Genomic DNA, 25,007 nt, shown 5'->3' with positions numbered 1-25,007 from the left:
AGCCGCGGTCTATCCACTGCTGGATGAAGGCCTTCCCAAGCCGTCGTCGTCTCTCGCGCGTCTCGCGACGCAATAATCCGTCTCGCTCCCGCGCGCGCGATCCGCATCCGTTGGCAGTCTCCGATGCCTTTCTCACGACGCGTCCTGTCCACGCCCGCCGCCAAACACGATGCCTTTCACTCGCCCGCCGTTCTCCCGCGCACGTGTTCGTCCGCTCTGCCCGCTCCTTCCCCGTGTGCCGAGCCACGGCCTCCTCACCCGCGGGTGCCGGCGAGCACTCGCCGACCTTCTTGTAGCGCTGCGACGTCGAGTAGACGTCCACGCCGCCCTCCGCCGACGCCGCCGCTAAGTACGCGCCGTCGGGTGAGAAGCGCAGCACGTGGACCGGGTCCTTGCGCTCGCGAACGTGCACCACCTCCGACATGTCCCTGGTAGGGCGGGCGGGGGGGGGGGGGGAGAAGAATCCGATGAGCTATGAAGCTCTTTTTATTTCCAGCAGACGTCCAGCAGGGAGCCGGGTAGTGATCATGTCCCGACGATGTCGGTATGCTGAACTTGTTTCGCACCGTACGTAGCCGAGCGTGCTATTCGGGACAACAAACTACACGCAAAAAAGCAGTTCTGAAGAGAAGAGTTTTCAATCGAGATGATTTAAACGTGCATAGCTCCAGTCGCTTCCTAATATCGGGAGGAAGAGCGTTCCAGACGGCCGCAGAAGCGCATCTTGAAAGCCCGCGATGGTGCGGTGACCGTCTTTGTTCGATGGTCAGCCAAAAGTAGCTGCTGCGAGGATGACCGGAATGCGCGTGACGGTGGTTTGTGCTCCTTGACGAGATGAGCAAGGCACTGTGGTTCGTTCGTGGAGAGCACTTTGTGTGTAGTGAGTGCGAACTCATCACTTATTCGGGCAGCAACCGGAAGCCAATGCAAGCTCGGCGAGCACTGGACGGGCACGGCCGATGGCATAACACGAGGCCTCCGCCAAGGTCCCATGTAATTCACGGCGCATGCAGAGATCCCCCTACAGGGTTACGGATTAGCCGGAGCAAGTGCTGCTTTCGTCGAACAGCCTTTGAAGGCCCTTAACGGTGCACCAGCGCTCATCTTGACAAACCACACCAAGTAGTCACTTCAGGTCGAGCCGACATAGGGGAGGCCCCAGGAGCGATTTTGATATGCGCCTCTGATGTTGCCCTTGGCAGAGGGGAATGAAACCCAGGTCACCGGGCTCATAGCGCGGCGGCGCTGACCGATACGTCAGCACTCCCCACGCTTTTTCCATACCAACGACAGACAGGTCGCCCCCTATAGCCCTCACAGGCCATGAAGGCCGCCAAGGAGCACGAGGGGGCGGGTGGCCAGCACCACGCCGGGGACCCCTTTGTGTCCCGAGCGGCGATGTTTACACACAGCTCGAGGCCGAGTCGACCTAGGGGAGGCCCAGGACCGGTTTAGATCAACGTCACCGGCGTTGGCCGTGAGCGAGCAATCGAACTCGGGTCCCCGGGTTCGTAGCGCAGCGCTAACCGACTGCGCTACCGCTCCCCGCATCTCGCGCGCGCGTGAAGCTGAGGGGCAACGGCCAAGCCGAGCAGAGCGGAGCGGCCGCTGAAGGCGCGCAGTGGAAATCAATCGGCGGCGAGAGAGCGCACGCGTGTCGGTGGGCGGGGTGGTGGAAGAGGTGCAGCGCCCTGGGGTCGAGCACTCCGAAGGTTCCACCCCCCCACCTCCACCCCCAACACCTCCCCCACCTCTCCCGAACCCCCTCACCTCCTCCACACCCCCACCTCCCCCCACTTTCCGCACCGCCCCACCTTCCCCCCCAACACCTCCCTCGCCTCCCCCACCTCGCCCACCTCCCCCACCCCACCCCCCCCACCTCGCCTACCCCCCCCACCTCGCCCACCCCCCCCCCAACTCCCCCACCTCCCGCACCCCCCCACCTCCTCCACCCCCCCACCTCCCCCACTCCCCCCACCTCCCGCACCGCCCCACCCCCCCCACCTCCCCCACTCCCCCCACCTCCCGCACCGCCACACCCCCCCCCACCTCCCCCACTCCCCCCACCTCCCCCACCCCCCCACCTCTGCCCCACCCACCCCCCCACCTCCCCCACTCCCCCCACCTCCCGCCCCACCCACCCCCCACCTCCCCCACCTCCCGCACCTCCCCAACTCCCCCCACCTCCCGCACCCCCCCCACCTCCCCCACTCCCCCCACCTCCCGCACCGCCCCACCCCCCCACCTCCCCCACCCCGCGCCAACTCCACCCGCCGGGTTTTTGTTTTTCCCAACAGCGACGGCCGCTCGCGGCGGACGGAACTCGGGGGTGGAAAATTGCCGGGCGGGTGTGGTGAGGGTGGGTGTGGTGAGGGTGGTTGTGGTGAGGGCGGGTGTGGTGAGTGTGGTTGTGGTGAGGGAGGGTGTGGTGAGTGTGGTTGTGGTGAGGGGGGGTGTGGTGAGTGTGGTTGTGGTGAGGGAGGGTGTGGTGAGTGTGGTTGTGGTGAGGGCAGGTGTGGTGAGGGCGGGTGTGGTGAGGGTGGTGAGGGTGAATGTGGTGAGGGTGGTTGTGGTGAGCGAGGGTGTGGTGAGGGTGGTTGTGGTGAGGGCGGGTGTGGTGAGGGTGTTCAGGATGGATGTGGTGAGAGTGGTGAGGATGGATGTGGTGAGGGTGGTAGTGGTGAGGGTGGTGAGGGTGGGTGTGGTGAGGGTGGGTCTGGTGAGGGTGGTGAGGGTGTGGTGAGGGTGTTGTGAGGGTGGGTGTGGTGTGGTGAGGGCGTATGTGGTGAGGGCGGGTTTTGTGAGGGTGGTGAGGTTGGGTGTGGTGAGGGCGGGTTTGGTGAGGGAGGGTGTGGTGAGGGTGGGTGTGGTGAGGGAGGGTGGGTGTTGTGAGGGTGTGGTGAAGGTGGTGAGGGAGGGTGTGGTGAGGGTGGGTGTGGTGAGGGAGGGTGGGTGTGGTGAGGGTGTGGTGAAGGTGGTGAGGGTGGGTGTGGTGAGGGCGGGTTTGGTGAGGGAGGGTGTGGTGAGTGTGGTTGTGGTGAGGGAGGGTGGGTTAGGGTGGGTGGGTATGGTGAGGGCGGGTGTGGTGAGGGTGGGTGGTTGTGGTGAGGGTGGTGAGGGTGTGGTGAGGGTGGCGAGGGTGGGTGTGGTGAGGGTGGTGAGGGTGGGTATGGTGAGGGCGGGCGGGTGGGTGGTGAGGTTGTCGGTCATGAGGACACTTCGCGGACGCTTCGCTGGAGCCGCCCCGGGAGCCCTTTCGTTCTGAAGGAAGCGGCGTCGGCGTCGTCGTCGATACGAGGAGAGTCAACAACAACCACTCAGGGGCGACCAGCGCCCCCCCTCCCCCCGTCGGCAATTACAGACCAGTCGCCGCGTGCCGTGGAGTGGCTTTTAGGCTTTTGATGGCCTTCATGCCGCATCAGCGGTTTATAAAAAAAAACACGGACGGATGGATGGATGGGGGAATGGGGTGGGCGGGAGGGGGGAACGGTGGGGGCGGAGGGGTAAATAGCGTCGATAAAAAACAAAGGGAATATAAATGAATAACTGCACACGGACAAAATGCGCGTGCATAACGTGCCGTCCAAAACGGCATTGCCGCAGGAGCGTCGATGCGATCGTAAGCCGGGTTTATTTGTCTCGCGCAAAGACTAAAAAAATGAGAAAATAAGCAAGCAAGCAAGCAGGGCCCAATGTCCAACCGTTGCCGCCCGCCCAGATGAACGCACGCACGTAAACCACGACGCGTCGCTTCGTACACATTGACGTTTCGTTGTTTTTTATTGTTCCGTGGCCACCCCTGCCCACACCAACACACGGGGCGAGATTTAGAATTCGCCACTGCGCAGGGGACAAGCCGAGCAGGCCGAGGCTGCAACTGGTGGCACTGGTATCTCGGAAAGGAATTGAGTCTCGGTGCAGGGCATCCCCGTGGATAAAACAGAAATGGGACGACTAATCGCCGCGTCTCAATACATTTACCTTGATTCGTATTCATACGGAGCAGCGCCTTATCTCAATGCGCTCTGTAACATAGTTTAAGATTGATGACGAAAAAAATTGAATGAATTAGATGGCAGGGGCAGTGCAAGGGCCGAGGAAGGAGTGACCGTAACAGAGGCCACGTGGGGGGGGGGGGGTCACAACAGGGCAGGGAAGAGAATGGACAATGGAGAAGAGGCGAGGCTTTAAAACGGAGCGAAAGGAGGTTGAGGGGGACTGCTTAATGTATATGGGCAGTGTTGAGCCTACGGGCAGTGTTGAGTATATGGGGCAGTGTTGAGTCTATGGGCAGTGTTGAGTCTATGGGGCAGTGTTGAGTCTATGGGCAGTGTTGAGTATATGGGGCAGTGTTGAGTCTATGGGCAGTGTTGAGTCTATGGGCAGTGTTGAGTCTACCGGGCAGTGTTGAGTATATGGGGCAGTGTTGAGTCTATGGGCAGTGTTGAGTCTATGGGAAGTGTTGAGTCTATGGGGCAGTGTTTAGTCTATGGGGAAGTGTTGAGTATATGGGGAAGTGTTGAGTCTATGGGGCAGTGTTGAGTCTATGGGCAGTGTTGAGTCTACCGGGCAGTGTTGAGTATATGGGGCAGTGTTGAGTCTATGGGCAGTGTTGAGTCTATGGGCAGAGTTGAGTCTTTGTGCAGTGTTGAGTCTCTGAGCAGTCTGCTGGATGAAGGCCTCCCGATGCCATGTCAGTTAGTTTAGCTATACTTCACCACGCTGGTTAAGTTCAGGTTGATAAAATAGGGAAGCCAAGGACCGGTTCAGATACCACTTGCCACCTGACGTTAGCTATGGCCAGGAACCAAACTCAGGTGCCTATATTTGTTGCGCGTTGCGATAACCACTGCACCACCGCTCCAATCATCCAGAGGCGGATTGATCGTGGCTGATCATGGTACGGATAATGAAATTTGCTCAAGGACATGACTGAAATTGGCAACAAGAGAAAAACTGTCGGTTAATTCAACTCCACATAACCCCGCACAAATATAATTACCACACCTGTTCCACAATCACTTTCTCGGGCTTCGCATTATCTCCGAGACGATTTCTTGGAATTTGGCTCGAAGCTGGATGTGCGTGCTTTGATTGCGTGTGTGAGTCCATATGTTCACGTCAGGGACCCGTGCCCCACCCACAGCATAAGCATTACGTCCCATCCCAATTGGCTATTTTTTATTGGAAAAGTAAAGACACGACACGGTTGTGCAACTGTGGACATGCATCCCCCAGAGTACACCGCTGTAGTCTGCGCTACTTCAATGGGGGCGAAATGTTAACTACCTCGCCTCCTATACAGGAGGTCATGGGCTCGATACCGACTCTGACGGCTGTATATTTGGAGTTTGCGGTGTCTCTCTCCCCGTGGCAGTGCCTCCGTTTTATACCTCCACGTTTAGAAACATGCGTTTCGAGTATTTGGCTGCTATAAGTGTCCACTTGATAAGCCACTATCATTTGTGTCCAGGTCCCTTCTGCAAAAGTGAGCCTTACCTGGTAAAAGTGGGCCTTACCTGGTAACATGAAAGAAATTTAGTTTAGCAACAGAGCAGTAACAAAAACCGGAGGATGCCCTCTCTTTGTGGCCAGCAGACCTAAACATTGGCATTTAGTTCCTGAACGTATTGCCGTGCGCAAGTGCAGAAATACGTGTAAACGAATGGCTAAATGCTTAACATCTCTTGACCGGGTTCGCAAAAACATCAGTTGGTGATCCAATGCGCACCGATTTTTTAAGAAAAAGGTACGAAAATAAAAACACAGAAATATAAAGACAAACCCCCCCTCTCCCCCGCAAACAGCCGTACAAACTGTTGGGGCAAGTGCTGTTCGCGAGCGGCAACTATGAAGGCCGGCGCGGCGCACGAGGGGGTTGTGTGGCCAGCACCACGCCCGACCGCTTTTGTCTCCCCAGTACTGATGGGTACACACTGCGCCAGGTACTAAACTAAGGCCAGGTCGACCTAGGGGTCATCCAGACAGGTTGCTCAGCAGTTGAGCGAGCGGCTCGCAATCGGAAGGTTGCAAATTCAATTCCCGGTTGGGTGTTGATAGAATGGGTTACGCTTTGGAGGTAAGTCAAAAGCGGCTACTCTATGGAGAGACTTGCCCCAGGAATGTGAAATTGTCACCATAGGCTCAAGGCTGTAAAGGGAAGACGTGCACCGACTCTATCCGTACTTGAGCAAGACATCAGCTGTGATTCCTGGTAGGCCCGGACCAATTTGGAAAACTGCCACTGATATTAGCCTCGGCAGAGAATATAAGCCAGGTCGCCGGGTTCATATAACAGTGCTCTCATCATGCCACAGCTCTCCCCCCCACACAGATCTACGAACAAAGACCCTCCCCCTATAGCCTGTTGCAGACTGTAGGGGCAAGTGCTGCTAGCGAGCACCTATGAAGGCCAGCTCGGCACACGAGGGGGCGGGTGGCCAACACCACGCCCGGCCGCCTTTGTCTCCCTAGTAACGATGTTTACTACACACCCCACCAGGTACTCATTTGAAGCTGAGTCGACCTAGGGGAGGCCCGGGACCGGTTCAGATAACCGTCACTGGTGTCGACCGTGTGCAGGTATCGAACCCGGGATCGCCGGGTTCGTAACGCAGCGATGCGAACCACTATGCCACCGCTCCTGAAAAACGGACAACCACACCGCTCGCGCACTCTCTCCGTCTCGCACAATCGGAATGTAATTTTTAAAGAAATATATTCTATTGCCCTGCTTCGAAGCAGACATATGTGGTCTTGTGGGGCCTGTCACAATGTTTAATACTTAGCAATCTCCGCAAGGCTCCTTGTTTTTTTTAGATTATTTTTTTTTGCGTGTTCAGCCGCCAGTTCTCCAGCGTCGCAAGAGGCCGGCGAAGAACGGAGGGACCCCCCCCCCCATCACTTGCTAATTACGCCACAGGAGCCGAATTCATTGAAAACGCATTCAGAAAAAAAAGGCCGCACTGAACGCGGCCCATTAGCGACGAGCGGGCAGCATGCGCCCACCCCACCCCTCGTCGCACGTCTGAAATCTTCATCTCATTCGCTCTGAACAACGGGCAAAAAATTGCAGGGCTGGGAATTCAAGAGGGCGTGATTCAATTTTGCGCGTCTGAAAGGCACGAGGCCGGACGCGGTTGCGCTAGCGGGAGCATAGCATCGCGTTGTCTCCTCTCGTGAATTAATAGCGGGATGAGCCGTCAGTAATGGCTTCGGAGCTTCGGGCAGTATGCTCGTTGTTAAAGCGATTGCACCGTGACTCCATCATTCATGCCCACAACTGCCGCCCCCTCTATAGCCGCCGCGACCCCTCTCTGGACCGCACCCCCCACCCCCACCCCCGCGTCACCTTTGCCTGACATAGCTCCATCTATAATAAAGGTTGTGCTCTTGGGTTAGATCGCGTAAATGCAAATGTGTCGTTAAACCCGCCACCACTCGACGCAGCCAATTAGTGAGGTTTGTCGCGTGAACAGAACGTGGCAATTGGGTACCACTTCAGCACGCCGGTGTGTTGGAGAGCAAAACCCAGAACATTGACAAATTCGAAGACGACATTTCGCTCGTGATTAAACCACACAAAAAAAAGGTTATTATGGATCAAATTGGTCGCGAAAGCACACGCGTTAAACTGATAGCTCAATCTGACTGTCGCGACGGCGTTCTCTGGCACGAGCTCTGCACTGCCCGTGGAACCCAAACCGCAGACAGACGTAAGAAAAAAGGTGATTCCAATGTCAGATTCTCGGAGTAATCATCATCATCAACAAAGTGGGCCTTGGTCAATCCACTGCTGGATGAAGGCTTTCCCAAGTTGTCCAACCGTCTCTCACGATCCGCAGACGTAGAAATGCACCTCACGCCTGCCTCGAATAAAAAAAATACCAATGCCGTTTATGACTCACGATATCTCTAAGCATGCATTAAAATGTAGGTTGGTTTTTGTGTATTCACCTGGAGGTGATTCACACAGCTGGTGTTACTGTGATGCAGAAACCTACTTGCTTGTTTTTATTCTGTGATATAAATCTACGTACGGCCAACTTAAATAATGGGTGGAGGTGGTGGTGCAGTAGTTAACATTGCCCTGTGCTGTAAAACCGCGTGAACCGAGTTTGATTTCCGGACAATAAACTAAACACAAAAAGCAGTTACAATCTAGATGATTTAAAAGTGCATATCTCTAATCGCTTCCTAATATCGGAAGCAAGAGCGTTCCAGACGGACGCGGTAGCGCATCTGAAAGTGCGCAGTGCGGTGACCGTATTTGTCCAATAGCCAGCCAACAGCTGCTGCTGCTCCTGCAGGGACAATCGGAGTTCAAGTGATGATGGTTTTATGCTCCTTGACGAGGTCAGCAAGGTGTTGTGGTTTATCGGTGGCGAATGACACCTGAACCCGTTCCGGGCTCTCAATCGATCAACGCACCTCTGCACTCACGTGTGTAACAATCATTGCCCTTTTTATTAATTCATATCAGGTCAACGTTGACCCCCACCAGCCAATAGGGGCCGCTACAATAACTGCAACGTTTCTAAAGAAGAACGGATCCTTGAATCGAATTTCAATAAATGGCGAGAGATTTGGCGGTCGTTCCGTTACAAATCCCAGGAAATAAGCTCGCGTATGTGCCGCCAGCAAATGTTGGGCACACACTGAGTGGGAAGCACGGCGGGGCAGGCTCGCGTCGTATGTTGCTCGAGCAGTGATGAAGCGTCGCGGGCGTCCGAGAGAAGCTCCATGACTCATGCTCCTCGGCACATCGGGAAGACAGAGAGGACGAGAGGTTGGGGAGAGAAACTTACATTCATCTTCCACCGTCTCGTGCTCTCCCATCCCCAACCAGCCCCCCCCCCCACCCCCAATCCACTCTCCCATCCCCAACCAGCCCCCCCCCCCTAACCCACTCTCCCATCCCCAACCAGCCCCCCCCCCCTAACCCACTCTCCCATCCCCAACCCCCAATCCACTCTCCCATCCCCAACCAGCCCCCCCCCCTAACCCACTCTCCCATCCCCAACCAGCCCCGGCCCCTAACCCACTCTCCCATCCCCACCCCCAATCCACTCTCCGATCCCCACCCAGCCCCCCCCCCTAACCCACTCTCCCATCCCCAACCCCCAATCCACTCTCCCATCCCCACCCAGCCCCCCACCCCCTAACCCACTCTCCCATCCCCAACCCCCAATCCACTCTCCCATCCCCACCCAGCCCCTCCTAACCCACTCTTCCATCCCCACCCAGCCCCCCTAACCCACTCTCCCATCCCCAACCCCCAATCCACTCTCCCATCCCCACCCAGCCCCCCCCCCCCTAACCCACTCTCCCATCCCCAACCCCCAATCCACTCTCCCATCCCCACCCAGCCCCCCCTAACCCACTCTCCCATCCCCACCCCCCAATCCACTCTCCCATCCCCACCCAGCTCTTCCCTAACCTACTCTCCCATCCCCACCCCCTAACCCACTCTCCCATCCCCACCCCCAATCCACTCTCCGATCCCCACCCAGCCCCCCCCCCTAACCCACTCTCCCATCCCCAACCCCCAATCCACTCTCCCATCCCCACCCAGCCCCCCACCCCCTAACCCACTCTCCCATCCCCAACCCCCAATCCACTCTCCCATCCCCACCCAGCCCCTCCTAACCCACTCTTCCATCCCCACCCAGCCCCCCTAACCCACTCTCCCAACCCCAACCCCCAATCCACTCTCCCATCCCCACCCAGCCCCCCCCCCTAACCCACTCTCCCATCCCCACCCAGCCCCCCCTAACCCACTCTCCCATCCCCACCCCCCAATCCACTCTCCCATCCCCACCCAGCTCTTCCCTAACCTACTCTCCCATCCCCACCCCCTAACCTACTCTCCCATCCCCACCCCCCAATCCACTCTCCCATCCCCACCCCCTAACCCACTCTCCCATCCCCACCCCCCAATCCACTCTCCCATCCCCACCCAGCTCCTCCCTAACCTACTCTCCCATCCCCACCCCCTAACCTACTCTCCCATCCCCACCCCCCAATCCACTCTCCCATCCCCACCCAGCTCCTCCCTAACCTACTCTCCCATCCCCACCCCCTAACCCACTCTCCCATCCCCAACCCCCAATCCACTCTCCCATCCCCACCCAGCCCCCCCTAACCCACTCTCCCATCCCCACCCCCCAATCCACTCTCTCATCCCCACCCAGCTCCTCCCTAACCTACTCTCCCATCCCCACCCCCTAACCTACTCTCCCATCCCCACCCCCCAATCCACTCTCCCATCCCCACCCAGCCCCCCCTAACCCACTCCCCCATCCCCACCCCCCGACCCACTCTCCCACCCCTACTGCTCTCAGCTGCTCGTTCCCCGATGGAATAAGAGTTAATGGCGCGGCCGAGAGTGCCGAGTCGGGTTTTGTGAGGTGGGGAGAAGCAGGGACGGGGACGGGGAGGGGGGGTCGGGGAGCGAGGGGGGGGTAGCGAGTTTGTGTTTAATGACGTGGAAATAAATCTCTCAATCTTGAGAGCGAAATTAGTTCTGCTGCTCGCGTCCCGAGTTTTGAAAAATTGTTTCGAGAGCCTTTGAGGCAGGCGGGGGGGCGGGGGTTGTTGGGATGGGGGGAGAGCAAAAAAAACAACAAAAATAAGTGGAACGTTGCGAGAGCCTCACCGGTCGGCGCAAGGCTACACCGAGTGGCGCATTGGTGAAGCGTGATGGCTGAGCGGTGTTCTACCATCGGTGGCGCGTGCGGTAAGGGCAGCGCCCCTCAACTGCTGCCAAAAGAAACCCCTCCCCAACCCTTGCCTCCCTAAAGCCCCCCTAACCCCCGCGTCCCTAAAGCCCCCACCCACCAACGCCTGCCTCCCTGAAGCGAGAACTCGAGAGAATTCCTCCCGAGCGAATCCTCTCGGCCTCCTCTTCCACCGTCCTACGACAAAGCATGCTTTGCTGCGTGTTCGTCTTCTGCGTTATCTACGCGGCGTGTAAGAGCTGTGGTGGTGGTGTGGGGAGGCAGGGAGGGAGGGAGGGAGATGGAGGGAGGGAGGCTCTTGAAGGTGATGGTATAGGGGGGTGGGGAATGAGAGATTGATGGACAGCATTTTAGGACAGATGGGTTGGGTGCACGGATTGTGCCGAGGTTTATAAATTGAATTCGGTTTCAATTTGGTGGCGCGCGAGATCCTCACACAAACACCTAAGCGATCCGTTTTGCAGCGTTTGTGAATTCCCCCACGCCCGATAATTTACAGAAGGGCAGTTTCTTTTTCCTCATCACAATAACTTGGGTCTTGCAAATGGGGCTGCACTTAAATGCAGCGTGCAGCAGTACTGTGTTGAAGGAATACTTAATGCAGAGAACGGCTGTCACCTTAGAGACACTTACCGGGCAAGATGGTAAGGACATGGCAGTATAGCAATGGATTCTTGAATGTCTCTGCATGGAGCTTTGATAATAACCCCTTCATATCCATGATGAATTTTCTCCAGATTCCCAAATTTCTTCCCACATGAAGCCAAACGCTCATTAACCCTTCCCCGTTCCGATGACGTGTGTGTACGTCGTAAGTTTTTCTTCAGTTAACGAAAAATACTTAAAATAAAATAACTTGATGGGTACCGAGGCTCCCACAAGGCCGTGCGGGAAGGCGTGTGGCACAGTTGGGCACCAGCTTCGTAGAGTGTGGTCGCATAGCTACAGTTCTCTGCGGTGAGTAGAAGGTCTTAAAAATAGCGGCGCTACGCCTCTCCAAATAAAATTTACGCTGAACCGCTTACGTGTTACCGAGATTCAGCGGCGAATAGGACCCACCCTGCAACTTGCAGATGTCTAGGAACGTAAAAGGGTTAATAAATTTGTCTAAACATTCCAATGCAGGAACCTGCTGAAAAATGTGTCAAGCCTCAGTGAGGCTCTCCTGGATAAATAAAGACGGGTAAACTTAGGGCATTATTTAATTACCAAATCACCTGGATTGTGCCCAATATAGCCGGCTCTTGGAAGTCAAGTTGAAGCCTGGATCGCGTGTTGTTGGGCGACCACCATGCACAGATCAGGAGTCGCAGGCTGTTGCGGGGATACGTTGTCTGCAGCGTGCAGTTCAGGAAATGTTCAAAATTGTGCTTCACTGTGCTCCAACATGGACACTCGCCGCCTTCACTCAAAATTACCAGCGTAGTAAAGTATCGTCAGATAACCCCCAAAATGCACGTGGCATGTGGAGGCCCCTGATCCAGCGGTGAGATTGACAAAGGGCAGTAAATGCCCATGCATCGATGCGTTGCTAGTTAATGTGATGGATGATACATTTATGAATAACTAAATGAATGAGAAACCAATGAAATATTTGGCTGTGAGGCAGCCTGGGCCCTCAGCAGCTTACCAATGAAGAGGGCTGTCCCTGGCTTGTGGAATTGACACTGTAAAACACTCTGGATGGACATAGCCAAACCTCCACAGCACAGGACCTGATCGGTGAAAAAACACTCGGGTGATGCTTTTCTGGGTAAAAAAAAAAATGTCACTCTTAGGATTTCACTGGTCTGTAAAGATCCACTGCTGGATGAAAGCCTTGCCATGCTCACCCATTATGCATATGTGGCAACCTTACACACGCCCTTTTAAATGAGGCTATCAAACGTTTCGGTTTAACTGGGACAGCACCCGTGTTTTCAGAAGCCTGCCCGGGCCGTTGCGAAAGATTTGTGAAAATCAGGATTTGGTTCCCAATCTCTGGCCTCTTACTGAACTCATGATGCGGGCAAAGGGCAGAGCTACCCTGAGTAGGGGGCGGGGCAACCTGATCAGTGGGCGGGGCGACTCGAGAAGTGGGTGGAGCTACATGAGCAGTGGGTGGGGCCTATGAGCAGTCGGTAGGGCCCAGATCAGGAGGAGCAAGGCAATTCGCTGTGAGTAGTGATAGTGGTTGGGTAGGCGTGGCTAAGTAAATGTGGGCAGGTCTCGGCGGAGGCAGGGCCGCGAGATCGTGAATGGCATCGCGGTGGCAAAATGTTAACTACCTCGCCTGGTATACAGGAGGTCGTAGGTTCAATCACGACCCTGACGCCTGGATATTTGCAGTTTGCATGTTCTCCCCGTGGTCGCGTGGATTTTTCTCGGGTCCTCCGGTTTTTCCCTCCACATTTAGAAACAACACATTTAGATTGTTTTACTGCTCTAAATTTCCACTTAATAATCCGCTTTATTGAGCTATCATATGTGGCCACGTTAACTACAGAAAAATATCTGCAAAGCTCAGTGGGCCTTACCTGGTAAAGTAAAAAAAAAAGATTACAATTGAAATAGTCTAGTGTTAATGTATCCCCGTCGGTAGATCGATTCCTTTCGGAGCCACCTCCCGCAGCTCCTTTGAGGTGGCACCGTCGGAGGGGGACGAGGGGGGGGGGGGGCAGGGAACCATCGGAGGGGGGGGGGGCGAGGGGGGGGGGCCGCTCTCACCTGACTCTGAGCACGGTGAAGGATCCGTCCTTCATGCCGAGCGCCAGCTGCGTACCGTCAGGGCTGAACGCCGCCGACCTCACCGCCTCCTCCATGTTGCAGCGAGCGATGAGCGCATGATCGGCCAGGCTCCATAGCCTGGGTGGGTGGGGGGGGTTATAGGGAGGCCACCGTGTGATGGTTGCCGTCATCGTCGTCTTCGTCGTAATCATTGCAGTTGTCGCTTTCGTCATGGTTAGCAGCAGCAGCTGCAGCACCGTCTTCATCAAGAGAAGCGCCTTTTGGCGTCATCTGGTCCAACCCATATGAGACTAGGCTCGAAGGAAAGCTGTCTCGGGTGTGGACCAATCAACTTCAAGGACAGTGCACATTATCAGAGTTATGTTCTTTTGTTTGTATTATGACTGCAGGTATTGCGGTCTATGCAAACATGACTCCTTGCAAAAAGGTGTCAGTTTTGTTGCCAGATAGAAGGGTAAAGAACCAATTATCATATTTTTACTGGCAAATGAGGTCCCCATAGAGAAGAGAAGCCTCGTCAGTGTCAGCATCGTCCAATGACGTTGAGGTTACCGTTCTCATTCATGACATCACCACAGTGCTGGATTTAGACAAAGCTACAGATTATGGCCTCACGTTAAGAGGGGGCCTCTAAATACGAAAATAATACAAAGTGTAAAGTTTTGCGTAATCGGTGTCGCACCTGCTCCCCATGATTGCGTGGATTTTTATCTGGATCCTCCGGTTTTTCCCTCCATATTTATACAAATAAATTAAATAATTAACCGTTAGTATTTTGCCGCTATGAGTGTCCACGTGATAAGCCATTTAGTTGAGATTTCATTTGTGGCCAGGTTATTTAAAAAAAAAAGAGTTCAGCAGGCCTTACCTAGCAAAATAAAAATGGTTTCAGTTTCAACAAAACATGCAATTACAAAGCTTTCATATTTATATTTCCATTGCCCTTTCTGTTCCAATAATACACATTTAGAAAAAAAAATACGACAGAACCTCTTAAGCTTGACATAGCTTAGGGCCCCAGCATGTCATAATCCGGCTCTGCATCACCAGTCAAACTCCTTGCTTGATTCGTTTACGGAGAGCGGAGTGGGCTAGAGGCTGGTGAGGAAGCGAGGGGGGGGGGGGGGTCCAGGGGGGGGGGGTGAGGAGCGCGGGGGGTGTGGGGAGAGAAGGGGGGGGGTGTCCGTGCCTGACGGAACGGTCGTCACTGCCCGTGACGGCGAGCGGCTTGGCAGGGTGCACGGCGAGTGCCCAGAGCTCCCCCTCGCAGTGGCCCTGCATGACGAGCAGCGGCGAGTCGCGCTCGCGCACCGCCACCTCCAGGATCTCGCTGTCCTGCGTGCCCACGGCGATGCGGTCGCTCCTCCAGCACACGCTGCGTACGGAGAGCCCTGGGGGGGGGAGGGGGGGGGGCCGGGAGGGGCGGGGGTTGCAGGTTGGTGGGGGGGGTAAGGATGCGGGAGGATTGTAAATTTGGATGGGGAAGATGATGATGATGATGATCGAGGGAGACGATGTGGGAATGGGAGAGGTGGAGAGACAGGCCTGGGTGGGTGGGGGGTATATGGGTGGAGGGGTGGCAGGAGAGGGTGAGGAAGCGGGAGGTTTGGATGGGTGGGGGAGGGAGATGATGATGATGATCGCGGGAGACAATGGGGAAATGAGGTGGAGAGTCCCGGAGTTGTTACGGGAAGATGGGAGGGGACGGGCAGACGATGGGCGACGTGGAGGTGGGGGGGGGAGACGAAGAGACGGGAAGATTCGGGAGATGGCAGGGAGATGGATATACGTGGGAGATCATGAGATGGGGAGGTCGGGATAAGAAGAGCGATGGGGAGACAGACAGCCGTGGAGATCAGGAGACAGAAAGGTAGAGGGACAGGGAGACAGGAATACACGGAGACACGGAGACAGCGCGATTTGGGAGCATCTAATATAGCGTGCTGTTGAGCACATGATCTGTATGCAGCATTTGACCCGAGGTTCGCTCACAGACACACACACATACAACCACGAACACACATAGGACGTTGTAAAGCGCGTCGGTTTGGTGATTGCAAGGCCCCGTACCCCCTTGAGACGCCACTGTTAAAGAAGCCTCGATACGGGCAAGAAAGTTCAGGGGCAAGAGTTTCAGGCACAAGGGGGGGGAGGGGGGAAGATGCCAACGCACTCATTGAGCAACGCTTCTGGAAAGTCCTTACGCGGGGGGAAGAGACACGGGGACGGGAACCACGAAAGTTTCTAAGTGAAAACGGGGGGGGCGGGGGGGTGGCACAATTCAAAGGAGCAACACGCCCTCCGTTAGGAGACGCTCTAATCCGATCAGACGCGCGCGCGGAATCGAGTCGAGCATTGCTGCTGCGGGAGCCGTACGGCCTCGTGTTTTTTTTATTGCAACCCCCCCACCCCCACCAATCGAGGCGATCGAGTGGCAGCAAGAGGCGGGCAAAGCACAACGGTGCCGCTACGCGAGGCCGGCATAAATGAGCCGGCGAGCGCGGAGAAAGTGAAGCTGTGACGGGAGACGCGGCGGAGGAGGAGACGGCCACGTGCCGGGCAGGCGCCCCGCTGAGACGCTGCATTCAAATCCGAGCGGCAGTCGCCTTTGATTAAACGGGGTTCCCAAGTGTAGCGAGTCGGTCGCCTCAGCCACAGCACCAATGACTTGCATAGAGACCCGTGGACGTAGAGACTCATAGACATGCATAGAGAGCCGTAGACTTAGAGACCCGTATCGGCATGCATAGAGATCCATGGAGTTGCATGGAGACACCACCTTCCATGCAGACTAACGGAGATTGATCGACTTGCATGAACACCCGTATACTCACATTGGCACCAATGGATTGAGTTGCGGTAAAATTCACCTTTCCATATGCAAAGAGCTTAGATTATTTATCTGTTATAAATTGTCACGTGATAAGCCACTCTTCGTCGAGCTGTCATTTGTGGCCAAGTCGCTTCTGAAAAAGATATAGATATAGCTTAGTGGGCCTTACCTGGTCAAAAAAAAAAATAATTAAGTTTATAGTTTAGTTTAATCTCAGAAGCATTTGTTCAACATCAAAAGACTCTGCACCAGTTTCGACACGCAGTGTCTCATCAGGAGTCAGGCTTGCTGCAACCAATGCTGACGAACTTCCAATTGTTTATAGGCAATGACGCGGTCTCCGATAGATATTGCGACCGAGTTCGTTGAAAATATCCGTAACACTTCACGCTATGTTCTCCACAGCGACGCGTTTGCGGTTTTTTATATCGGTATATATCATTGTCTTATAATGAATATCGTAAAATCAGAGCATCGATATGGAATTAAAACACATTTCTCCTCGATGTTGTTAAAAGCCCTCCTAATTTTTTTTCTTCCACCTCCAACTCAGCTTATATATAAGCTCCTAGCTTGGCAGTGTCTCATTCTTCACCTGAAGACGTCTGCTTGCGTTGTAGCCGAAACGTCGTGAGAATTAATTGATTTTATTATGTTTTATTTTTATTATTTTATTACTTCCCTTCTACGTGACTTTACCGAAAGAACCAAGAAGAGCCCTCCTCAATCTTAAAAAAACCTTGTGGGGTCCATGCTAGCTGTCCCTGGTTCAGAGTCACCCTGCGTCACACCGTGGGCGAGCGAACGGCAGACGCACGGAACGCAGGACCCACGGGGGGGGGGGGGGCAGGGGGGTTGGGATGCGAGGAGGTTGGGGTGGAGCAGGGAAGGAGAGGAAGAGGAGGACGTGGGAGCCGGATGATGAGGAGAGAGAGGAGGAGAATGATGAGAGGGAGGGATGGGAGGAGGAGCAGATAGAGGGGAGGAGGGTGGAGGAGAGAGGGAGGGAGGGAGTGAAGGAGCAGCAGGAGCAGCAGGAGCAGGAGGAGAGGAGGGAGAGAAGAGGCTGTCTCCACGGACTATCGGTTGTGCTTTAGCGCGTGGGGAGAGCGGATCTGTGAAAAAAAAAATTACTATAATAAATGAACGTCACCAGACAGTAGGTGTTGCTAAAAATAGACGAGGATTTAGCGTCTCGTGTGCACCGCATTCGTCATTGTAATGGCTTTCTGTTGTGTGCGCAAATATTCTAATTCTTCATCTTTGTTTAAGGGCATGGGCTTCTCGTTTCACCGTAAACAAACAGAACAAAGTGCCCCATTAAATGGGTGCGGCCCAAAAAAAAAAACCAGCCCTCGTGCGCAGTGCTTCTACATCGGCAGAAAGTATCTCTCATGATGAGAGCAAATCATATGCACGGCAATTCGTCAATCGATGATGCTTGTACGCTGCATTGCTCGCAGAAGTGCTACGCTGGACGAAACGACAAAGGGATGACTCATGCGATGATTTTAACTTTGTAATCGCTGAACGAGACAAGGCCATCTACTCACGACTTAACGCGTTCGCCAATTAGCAACTGACATTAAACTAAATTTTGATTTAAAGTTTTCGTGACTGCAGGGATTCATATTATTGGTTCTTTCGGTAAAGTCACGTAGAAGGGAAATAATAAAATAATATAAAAAAAATTATCACGACGTTTCGACTGCAACATAAGCAATCATCATCAGGTGTGAAATCCAGATCAAGAAAATTTTGGCTGGGATGCGAGGAGGTTGCTGTGTATTTCACATCTGATGATGATTGCTTGTGTGGCAGTCAAAACGTCGTGAGCTTTTTTTAATATTTAGATTATTTTATTATTTCCCTTCTACGTGACTTTACCGAAAGAACCAAGAATATGAAATTAAACTTTTTTTTTATTTTACCAGGTAAGGCCCATTGATTAGCAACGGTTGGCTACGTACAGTGCGAAAAAAGTTCAACATACGTACGTTCATACAAATGATAGCTCAACGAAGTGGCTTATCATGTGGACATTTATAGCAGCCAAATACTCTAAACGCATGCTTCTAAATGCGGAGGGAAACATCGGATGACCCGGAGAAAAATCCACACGACGACGGGAAGAGAGAGACACGCAAACTCCAAACATACAGCAGCAGGCGTCAGGGTCGGGATCAAATCCACGATCTCCTGCATACCAGGCGAGGTAGTTAACATCTCGCTACGGCGCCGCCCATTACATTGTTTACATTCTCATAGCTGAGATTTACTTGAAGGGAAAAAAAAGAGAAAAATCGTATTACGACTTATTATTTGCGCAGACATTGGTAACCAGGTTGAAACCATGAACACGCTACATTTGCGAAGCCGGTTTAGTGTCGAGTGACCTGGGGTGCACCAGAAATGACGAAATGGAAAACAAATTAATTCAAGTACAGCGGATGAAGCAAACAGCAATCAGTACAAAAAAACCACGGTGTCACGTGAGCGATTGTAAAGATTGTGCAAACATCGCTCGATGTTAAATAAACAAATCCCCTGGGGCAGATTGCTTTTAGACGGATCGTCGACACAACTACAAGTTTGCGTTCAAGAGAAACACCGAGAGCATATCGGGCCGACTGCCGTTGCTCAAAGTAAGAACGCGAACGGAAGAGGGTGGCAATCACAATGTGCGTGAGCCTTCAACGCGGTGACGACCCGCGGCGTTCATCGATGCCGGCCACATCGAGAGGGTTGCCGCGCCGCGTGTCGGAGTGCTCGCACGGCGACGAGAGCCGTGAGCGAACGAGAGCAGCAACAACAACAACAGCGGCAACAACAACAGCAGCAGCAGCGACAACAACAAAAAAATCGCCTTCGTTTAGCGGCGCGCGGCTTTTAAAGTCCATCGGCTTGAATCGCACGCAGGATCAAGACGGACACGCGCGCGTACGTTGCTAGCTCGCGCGAGAGAGACAGGAACACACACATCCAGCCACTATTCCAGTTAGAGGCGTCAATTCTGCCATTAGTATCGATCCTGAAGCTAACAATACACGCGTGTGATCGCGTGCCTAACAATCGATGAGAGCGAGGGAGGGAGGGAAGGAGGGAGGGAGTTTTCGAGTCCTATGTGTTGTATGTGATGGGTTCACGCGACGTTAATCCCTGCAGGAGCCAGAGGTCGCTGCGTTGACCGCGCGAGCGAGCGATGCAAAGAGGTAGAAGAGGAATGGTAACGGAATAAACAACGCAAACACACGGGGGACGGGCAGCCGGAGGCCGGAAGACATCGACGGACCACGACGGACGAGACGTCTCGTGGAGGCTGTCGGCGGCGTTGGTTCGAGAGCTACTAGCTCGTTCGGACACGGAGAGGGCAGTGGTGGGAGGACGGGGGTGGTGGGGGTGGTAAGGGTGGTGGGGGGTGGTGGGGGGAGTTGGGGGGGGTGGTGGGGGTGGTGGGGGGTGGGCGGAGTGGTGGAGGGGGGTGGTTGGGGGGGTGGTGGAGGTGTTGGGGGTGGTGAGGGGGTGGTGGGAGGGTGATGGGGGGTTGGGGGGATGGGGGTGGGGGGGGTGGTTGGAGGGGGTGGTGGAGGTGTTGGGGTAGTGAGGGTGGTGGTGAGGGCGGTGGTGGGGGGGGTGGTGGGGGTGGTGGTGGGGGGTGGTGGGGGGGTGGTGGTGGGGTGGTGTTGGTGCAGGGAGTGGTTGGGGGGAGTGGTGGTGGGGTGGTGGGGTGGTGGGGGGGTGGTGGGGGTGGTGGGGGTGGTGGGGGGGTGTTGAGGCGGCGGCGGGGGTCCCAAAGCGATAGAATGCAGGAAAAACATAACATTTCATACGCCAATTTTTTTTATACGTTGCTATTTACGGAGCAGTGGTAATTTATTTTAATTAGGCCGAATACTAAGACGTGTCGCCAGATACGATGTTTAACCGTGACACGGCAGGCGGAGACTGTATTTTTAAAACCGAGCGAGGCTCCAAACTTTCTTAATTGGAAACAAACGCGGGAGGGGAGGGAGGGAGGGAGTTGGGGGAAAGAAAAATAATAACGAGCGAACTGCATAATCGTCGATGAACATTTGACGGTGCGGTCCGTGCGAGACGAACACCGTGACAAAGACAAACGAGCCCCGAGAGGAGATGCCACTTTAAACATCTGAAGCCGGAGCGATGTTTTTGTTTTGTTTGTCTCGCCACGTAATTGTAATAATACAAAAAAATCTATAAATTATTTTTGTTGCGTGCCAACGCACGACTTTTCGTCATCGATCGCTTCAAACAATTTCAAATCGTCGCGCGCCGCTGCATCACCGCCGAACATCGCCTCGCCCAAGGTCATGGGGTCAAAGAAGTTGAAGTTGCTCGACACTAGGGCCCGTGAACGATGCTCCCAAGCTGTGATTCAACAAACGTTCAAACTGGCCCTGCATTCGTGACTCGCGCGTCGAATCGCTCACTTTTAATCGGGTGGCAGTCGCCGGCTTTGCAAACCCATGCAGGACAGGGAGGGGAGCAGTGTCAGGTCATCCTCGTAGCAAAAGTAGCTACACACGCTACGGGCCCCGAACTTTCAAGGGTCCCGCGCTAAATGCTTTCAAGTTATCAATTCCGGGTCAGTGATTCTGCACTTGCTCTATTACTATAGTGCTACACTGCCTTCAACTTTTATGAACGATGGGATGTTTAAGGTTAGCGATTTGTCGTATTTATCTGGCTGTATAGCAAATAAAAAAATACAATGACTTTACTATGCAAGTGAAAAAATTGTGTTTTAATAATTTATGTTTTTTTTTTTAATTTAGGGCCCCTTTATAACATATGCTACAAGCCCCGCACTAGCTTAGTCCGGCACTGTGTGGGAGCACATACAAACTCTACAGGGAAAGGGAGCCCTCGTCGGGAATCGAACCCATGCATTTGCAACGTGTACTATCCTTCGCACCTCTGAGAAGCACGGTTGGCTATGGACGGTGCGACAGAAGCTCAAGGTCAACACACGCGAATTGGTTGTTTTACGGTTGATGCAAGTGATATGTAATCCTTACGTTACGGCTAGTGGAGCGAACAAAACGGTAAAAATGAGGCAGAATAAATCATAATAATCTTTATTGATACGCCTTTCATACCGCAAGGCACTACACGCAAGTTAAGATAACCTAACACTAAACTCTTTATATATATATTTTTTACCAGGTAAGGCTCACTGAGCTCGTTTTCAGAAGCGACATGGCCACAAATTACAGCCCAACAAAGTGGCTGATCACGTGGACATGTGTAGCAGCCAAAAACTCTTCCACACACGTTTCTCAATGTGCATGGAAAAACCCAGAGGACCCGGATAAAAAAAATCCACGCGACCACTGGGAGAGAGAGACCACGCAAACTCCAACTATACAGGCGTCGGGGTCAGGATCTGAAGCCACGACCTCCTGTGCATACCTGGCGAGGCAGTCACCGTCTAGCCACCGTGGCGCCGCTAAGACGAAACAAACGCTCGAGGCGACAAGCCACGTGGCGCGCTTGCTGCTGGGGGGGTATAAACGGCGGGGGGGGGGGGAGCCCAGAGCGTGGGCGAGATTGTTGGCGACGGGAGAGGCACTCGCGAGAGAGAGAGAGACAACGCGCCAGACGACGATTGGAAGCGGTGAACACGGCACGGAGAAGCATCGATTCTAGAAGAGAATCATCGGTGTTTTAACGAGAATATTCTCTGGTTCTTTTGGTAAAGTAGATAGAAAAAAGAATAAGAGAGCACGAAGTTTCGGTCGCAACACAAGCGTCCGTCGTCAGGTGACTTTACCGAAAGAACCAAAGAGTATGGATTTCTGCAGGCACGAAATCTTCAAATCAAGTTTGACGAGAATAGTTTACACAGGGTGGATGAACCTGCAGCAGGAGTGGGGGGCGGGGGGGACTCAGTCCGGTTTAGCCCCCCACCCCCCACCACCCGACTCGACTGGAGTCCCTTGAAAAGTGACTTATTAGCTTTTCAAAAGTTCTCACGGTACAAAGCCTCTGTCTGCTTGCGTCTGTCTGTCTCTCTGTCTGTCTGCGGTGTGTCAATGTGCGTGTGTGTGCGTGTGCCTCTCTGCATGTCAGCCTGTCTCCACGTCAGTCTGTGTGTATTTGTCGCTCCGTGCGTGCCCGTTACCTTTGTAGCCCTGGTCGCTCTCGGCCAGGTCGATGGTCGTGATCGGCTTGAAGTCGGTGTCCCAGAGCCTCACGCAGCCGTCGCGTCCTCCGCTGGCGAATCCCTCTTCGCACGCGTACAAGCTGAAGATCGCCGACTGTGCAACGCGCGGACACACGGGTACGGCGATAGCCTATTATCACGACCACTAAGCACGCTGATACACCCACGGCAAGCTTCTAATGCTTTGTTCGGGATGGGGTTCTGCCACGTTTTGGCAGTAAGTGCCTGTTAGGCAGGTGGGGGGTGGTGGTGGGGCGTTCTCGCCATGTACAATCCCAATGGAGATATTTGCAGGTACATTTTATTACACGCTGGTAATATATTTTCGTCGCTATCGACGCCATCGGGTTGAATCTTGACTGAAAGCTTTCGTGACTGCTGGAATTCATATTCTTTGGGTCTTTCGGTAAAGTCACGTAGATTGGTTCATAGAAAATAACAAAAACTACGACGTTTCGATCACAACACAAAGAATAGCCATCAGGTTGAGCGCGTCAAGTTGTGTTGTGTTATCGTTGTCGTCATCTGGGGGTGACGACAACATCCACCTTGACGATTGCTGGTGTTCACCAGATTTTCGAATATTCCTCCTTTTCATTCGACATTTGGTTGTTATTCGTGTTGTTGTTCGCACAGCTGGCGATAGCGATGCAGCCCCAGAGTACGATGAGCGACACACGCATTACGTGCAGGGCAAACAAAACAAATAAACAAAAACATTGATGGAGAAAATTAACGGCACGTAATTTTTTTATGGAGATTTAAAAAGAAACATGTTTTCGCACCCGCATGACAAAGAAAATGTGCACGAAGAATTATTTTTCAAAATCCACAATTCCGCTGCACCGTGAGAAAACGTGGTCTCAGCTCAGCCACACCAATGACAACAGCCGTAGATAAAGTAAAAAACAAAAAATACATTTTAATACCACCGTATGAAAAAATGTAACGTAACAATGCGTGGATTAATCGGCTGAATTCCAATTCTTACGCTCGAGATGCACGTGTGGAATCGTGCGCATTAGACTCAATTATTTACGTTAATTAAAATTAAATGCAAATTATGCGCGTGCATTATAGGGGTAATGGCGTTCGCAAAATTGTACAAACGAGATAAAGTACGAGATGAATATGCGATATCACATTCTCGCAGCGGCTTTTGGCGAGCCACGGGAAGACGGTCACTGCATCGCCCGTTTTCAGATGCGCTTGTGCGGCCGTCTGGAACGCTCTTCCTTCCCATGTTAGGAAGCCACTTGGAGCTATGCACTTATAAACAAACCTAGTTTGAAAACTCGTTTATTGAGAACTGATTCATGTGTTTAGATTGTTTCCTTCCTCGCACCTCCGATTAGCACAGTTGGCTGTGTACGGTGCAAACGAAGTTCAACATACATTTTCAGGGAATATGAAAATGCATGCACCCACGTATGCCGTAGGATAGACCTGTGTAAGTGAATTCACAAGTGTATTCGTAATAACGTCATCTTCCAAGGCCGTTCTCAGGCACAAGGTGATACACTGCTGTCTGCACGAGTGACAAATGGGAATTCCTTTGTCCCGTGATGTGATGTCGATAACACAATTGACATATAACTGCGGGAATCGGGGGTGGGGAGTGAAGGGGAGGAGGAAAGGGGGCGGGGAAATCAATCCCTTGAAGAAAAAAAAAACACCGCTGTACATTTTACGCAAACACGATATACGGACTCCCCATCAATCCAACAGCCGATCGTTTGCACAATTCATTAGACGGATACGAGCTCGCGAGGTGAAGGTTACGCGCGAAGAAAACTTATACCGGCCGGCGCCCTGTAATTTGTGATGATTGCGACGCTTTAAGCGGAACAATTATCGTTCAGCGACATCGACGCGGCACAGACACGCACACACACACACGCACACGTGTGTGTGTGCGTGCACGAGAGGCAGCGTCTCAGGCGCAGACGTGACAAGCGCCGTCAGCGTCATCCGAAGATGCGGCTCCGCAAACAAAAGCGGGCAGAAGAGACGCGGACACTCAAACACATCCTCGGGCCTATGCTGGCGGCAAGGGGCACGCCAAAGACATTTCGGTCGCGGTGGGTGTTAACCAGAGGTGTGGACTCGAGTCATGTGACTTGGACTCGAGTCAGACTCGAGTCATGAATTTGACGACTTCAGACTCGACTTGGACTTGCATAACAATGACTTTGTCCCACCTCTGAGGTGTGGACTCGAGTCATGTGACTTGGACTCGAGTCAGACTCGAGTCATGAATTTGATGACTTCAGACTCGACTTGGACTTGCATAACAATGACTTTGTCCCACCTCTGAGGTGTGGACTCGAGTCATGTGACTTGGACTCGAGTCAGACTCGAGTCATGAATTTGATGACTTCAGACTCGACTTGGACTTGCATAACAATGACTTTGTCCCACCTCTGAGGTGTGGACTCGAGTCATGTGACTTGGACTCGAGTCAGACTCGAGTCATGAATTTGATGACTTCAGACTCGACTTGGACTTGCATAACAATGAC

At 53.5% G+C, this 25,007-nt stretch overlaps 1 protein-coding gene across 1 annotated transcript in view; it reads right to left on the bottom strand.

The window, feature by feature from the left end:
* EML6 (EMAP like 6) overlaps positions 1 to 25,007 on the bottom strand; it is a 198,689-nt gene that overhangs the window by 83,198 nt on the left and 90,484 nt on the right. Inside the window, exons 6-9 of the mRNA XM_061568264.1 lie at positions 22,445 to 22,580; positions 14,656 to 14,857; positions 13,446 to 13,583; positions 259 to 428 (exon numbers count right to left, since the gene is read on the bottom strand). Of these exons, the coding sequence (XP_061424248.1) occupies positions 259 to 428; positions 13,446 to 13,583; positions 14,656 to 14,857; positions 22,445 to 22,580 (646 nt within the window). The remainder of the gene's footprint in view (positions 1 to 258; positions 429 to 13,445; positions 13,584 to 14,655; positions 14,858 to 22,444; positions 22,581 to 25,007) is intronic.

The sequence above is a fragment of the Lethenteron reissneri genome, chromosome 41 (genome assembly GCF_015708825.2).
Source record: "Lethenteron reissneri isolate LAM-NWPU_2019-01 chromosome 41, ASM1570882v1, whole genome shotgun sequence".
Lineage (NCBI taxonomy): Eukaryota > Metazoa > Chordata > Hyperoartia > Petromyzontiformes > Petromyzontidae > Lethenteron > Lethenteron reissneri.
This window is presented reverse-complemented; position numbering and strand designations above follow the sequence as displayed.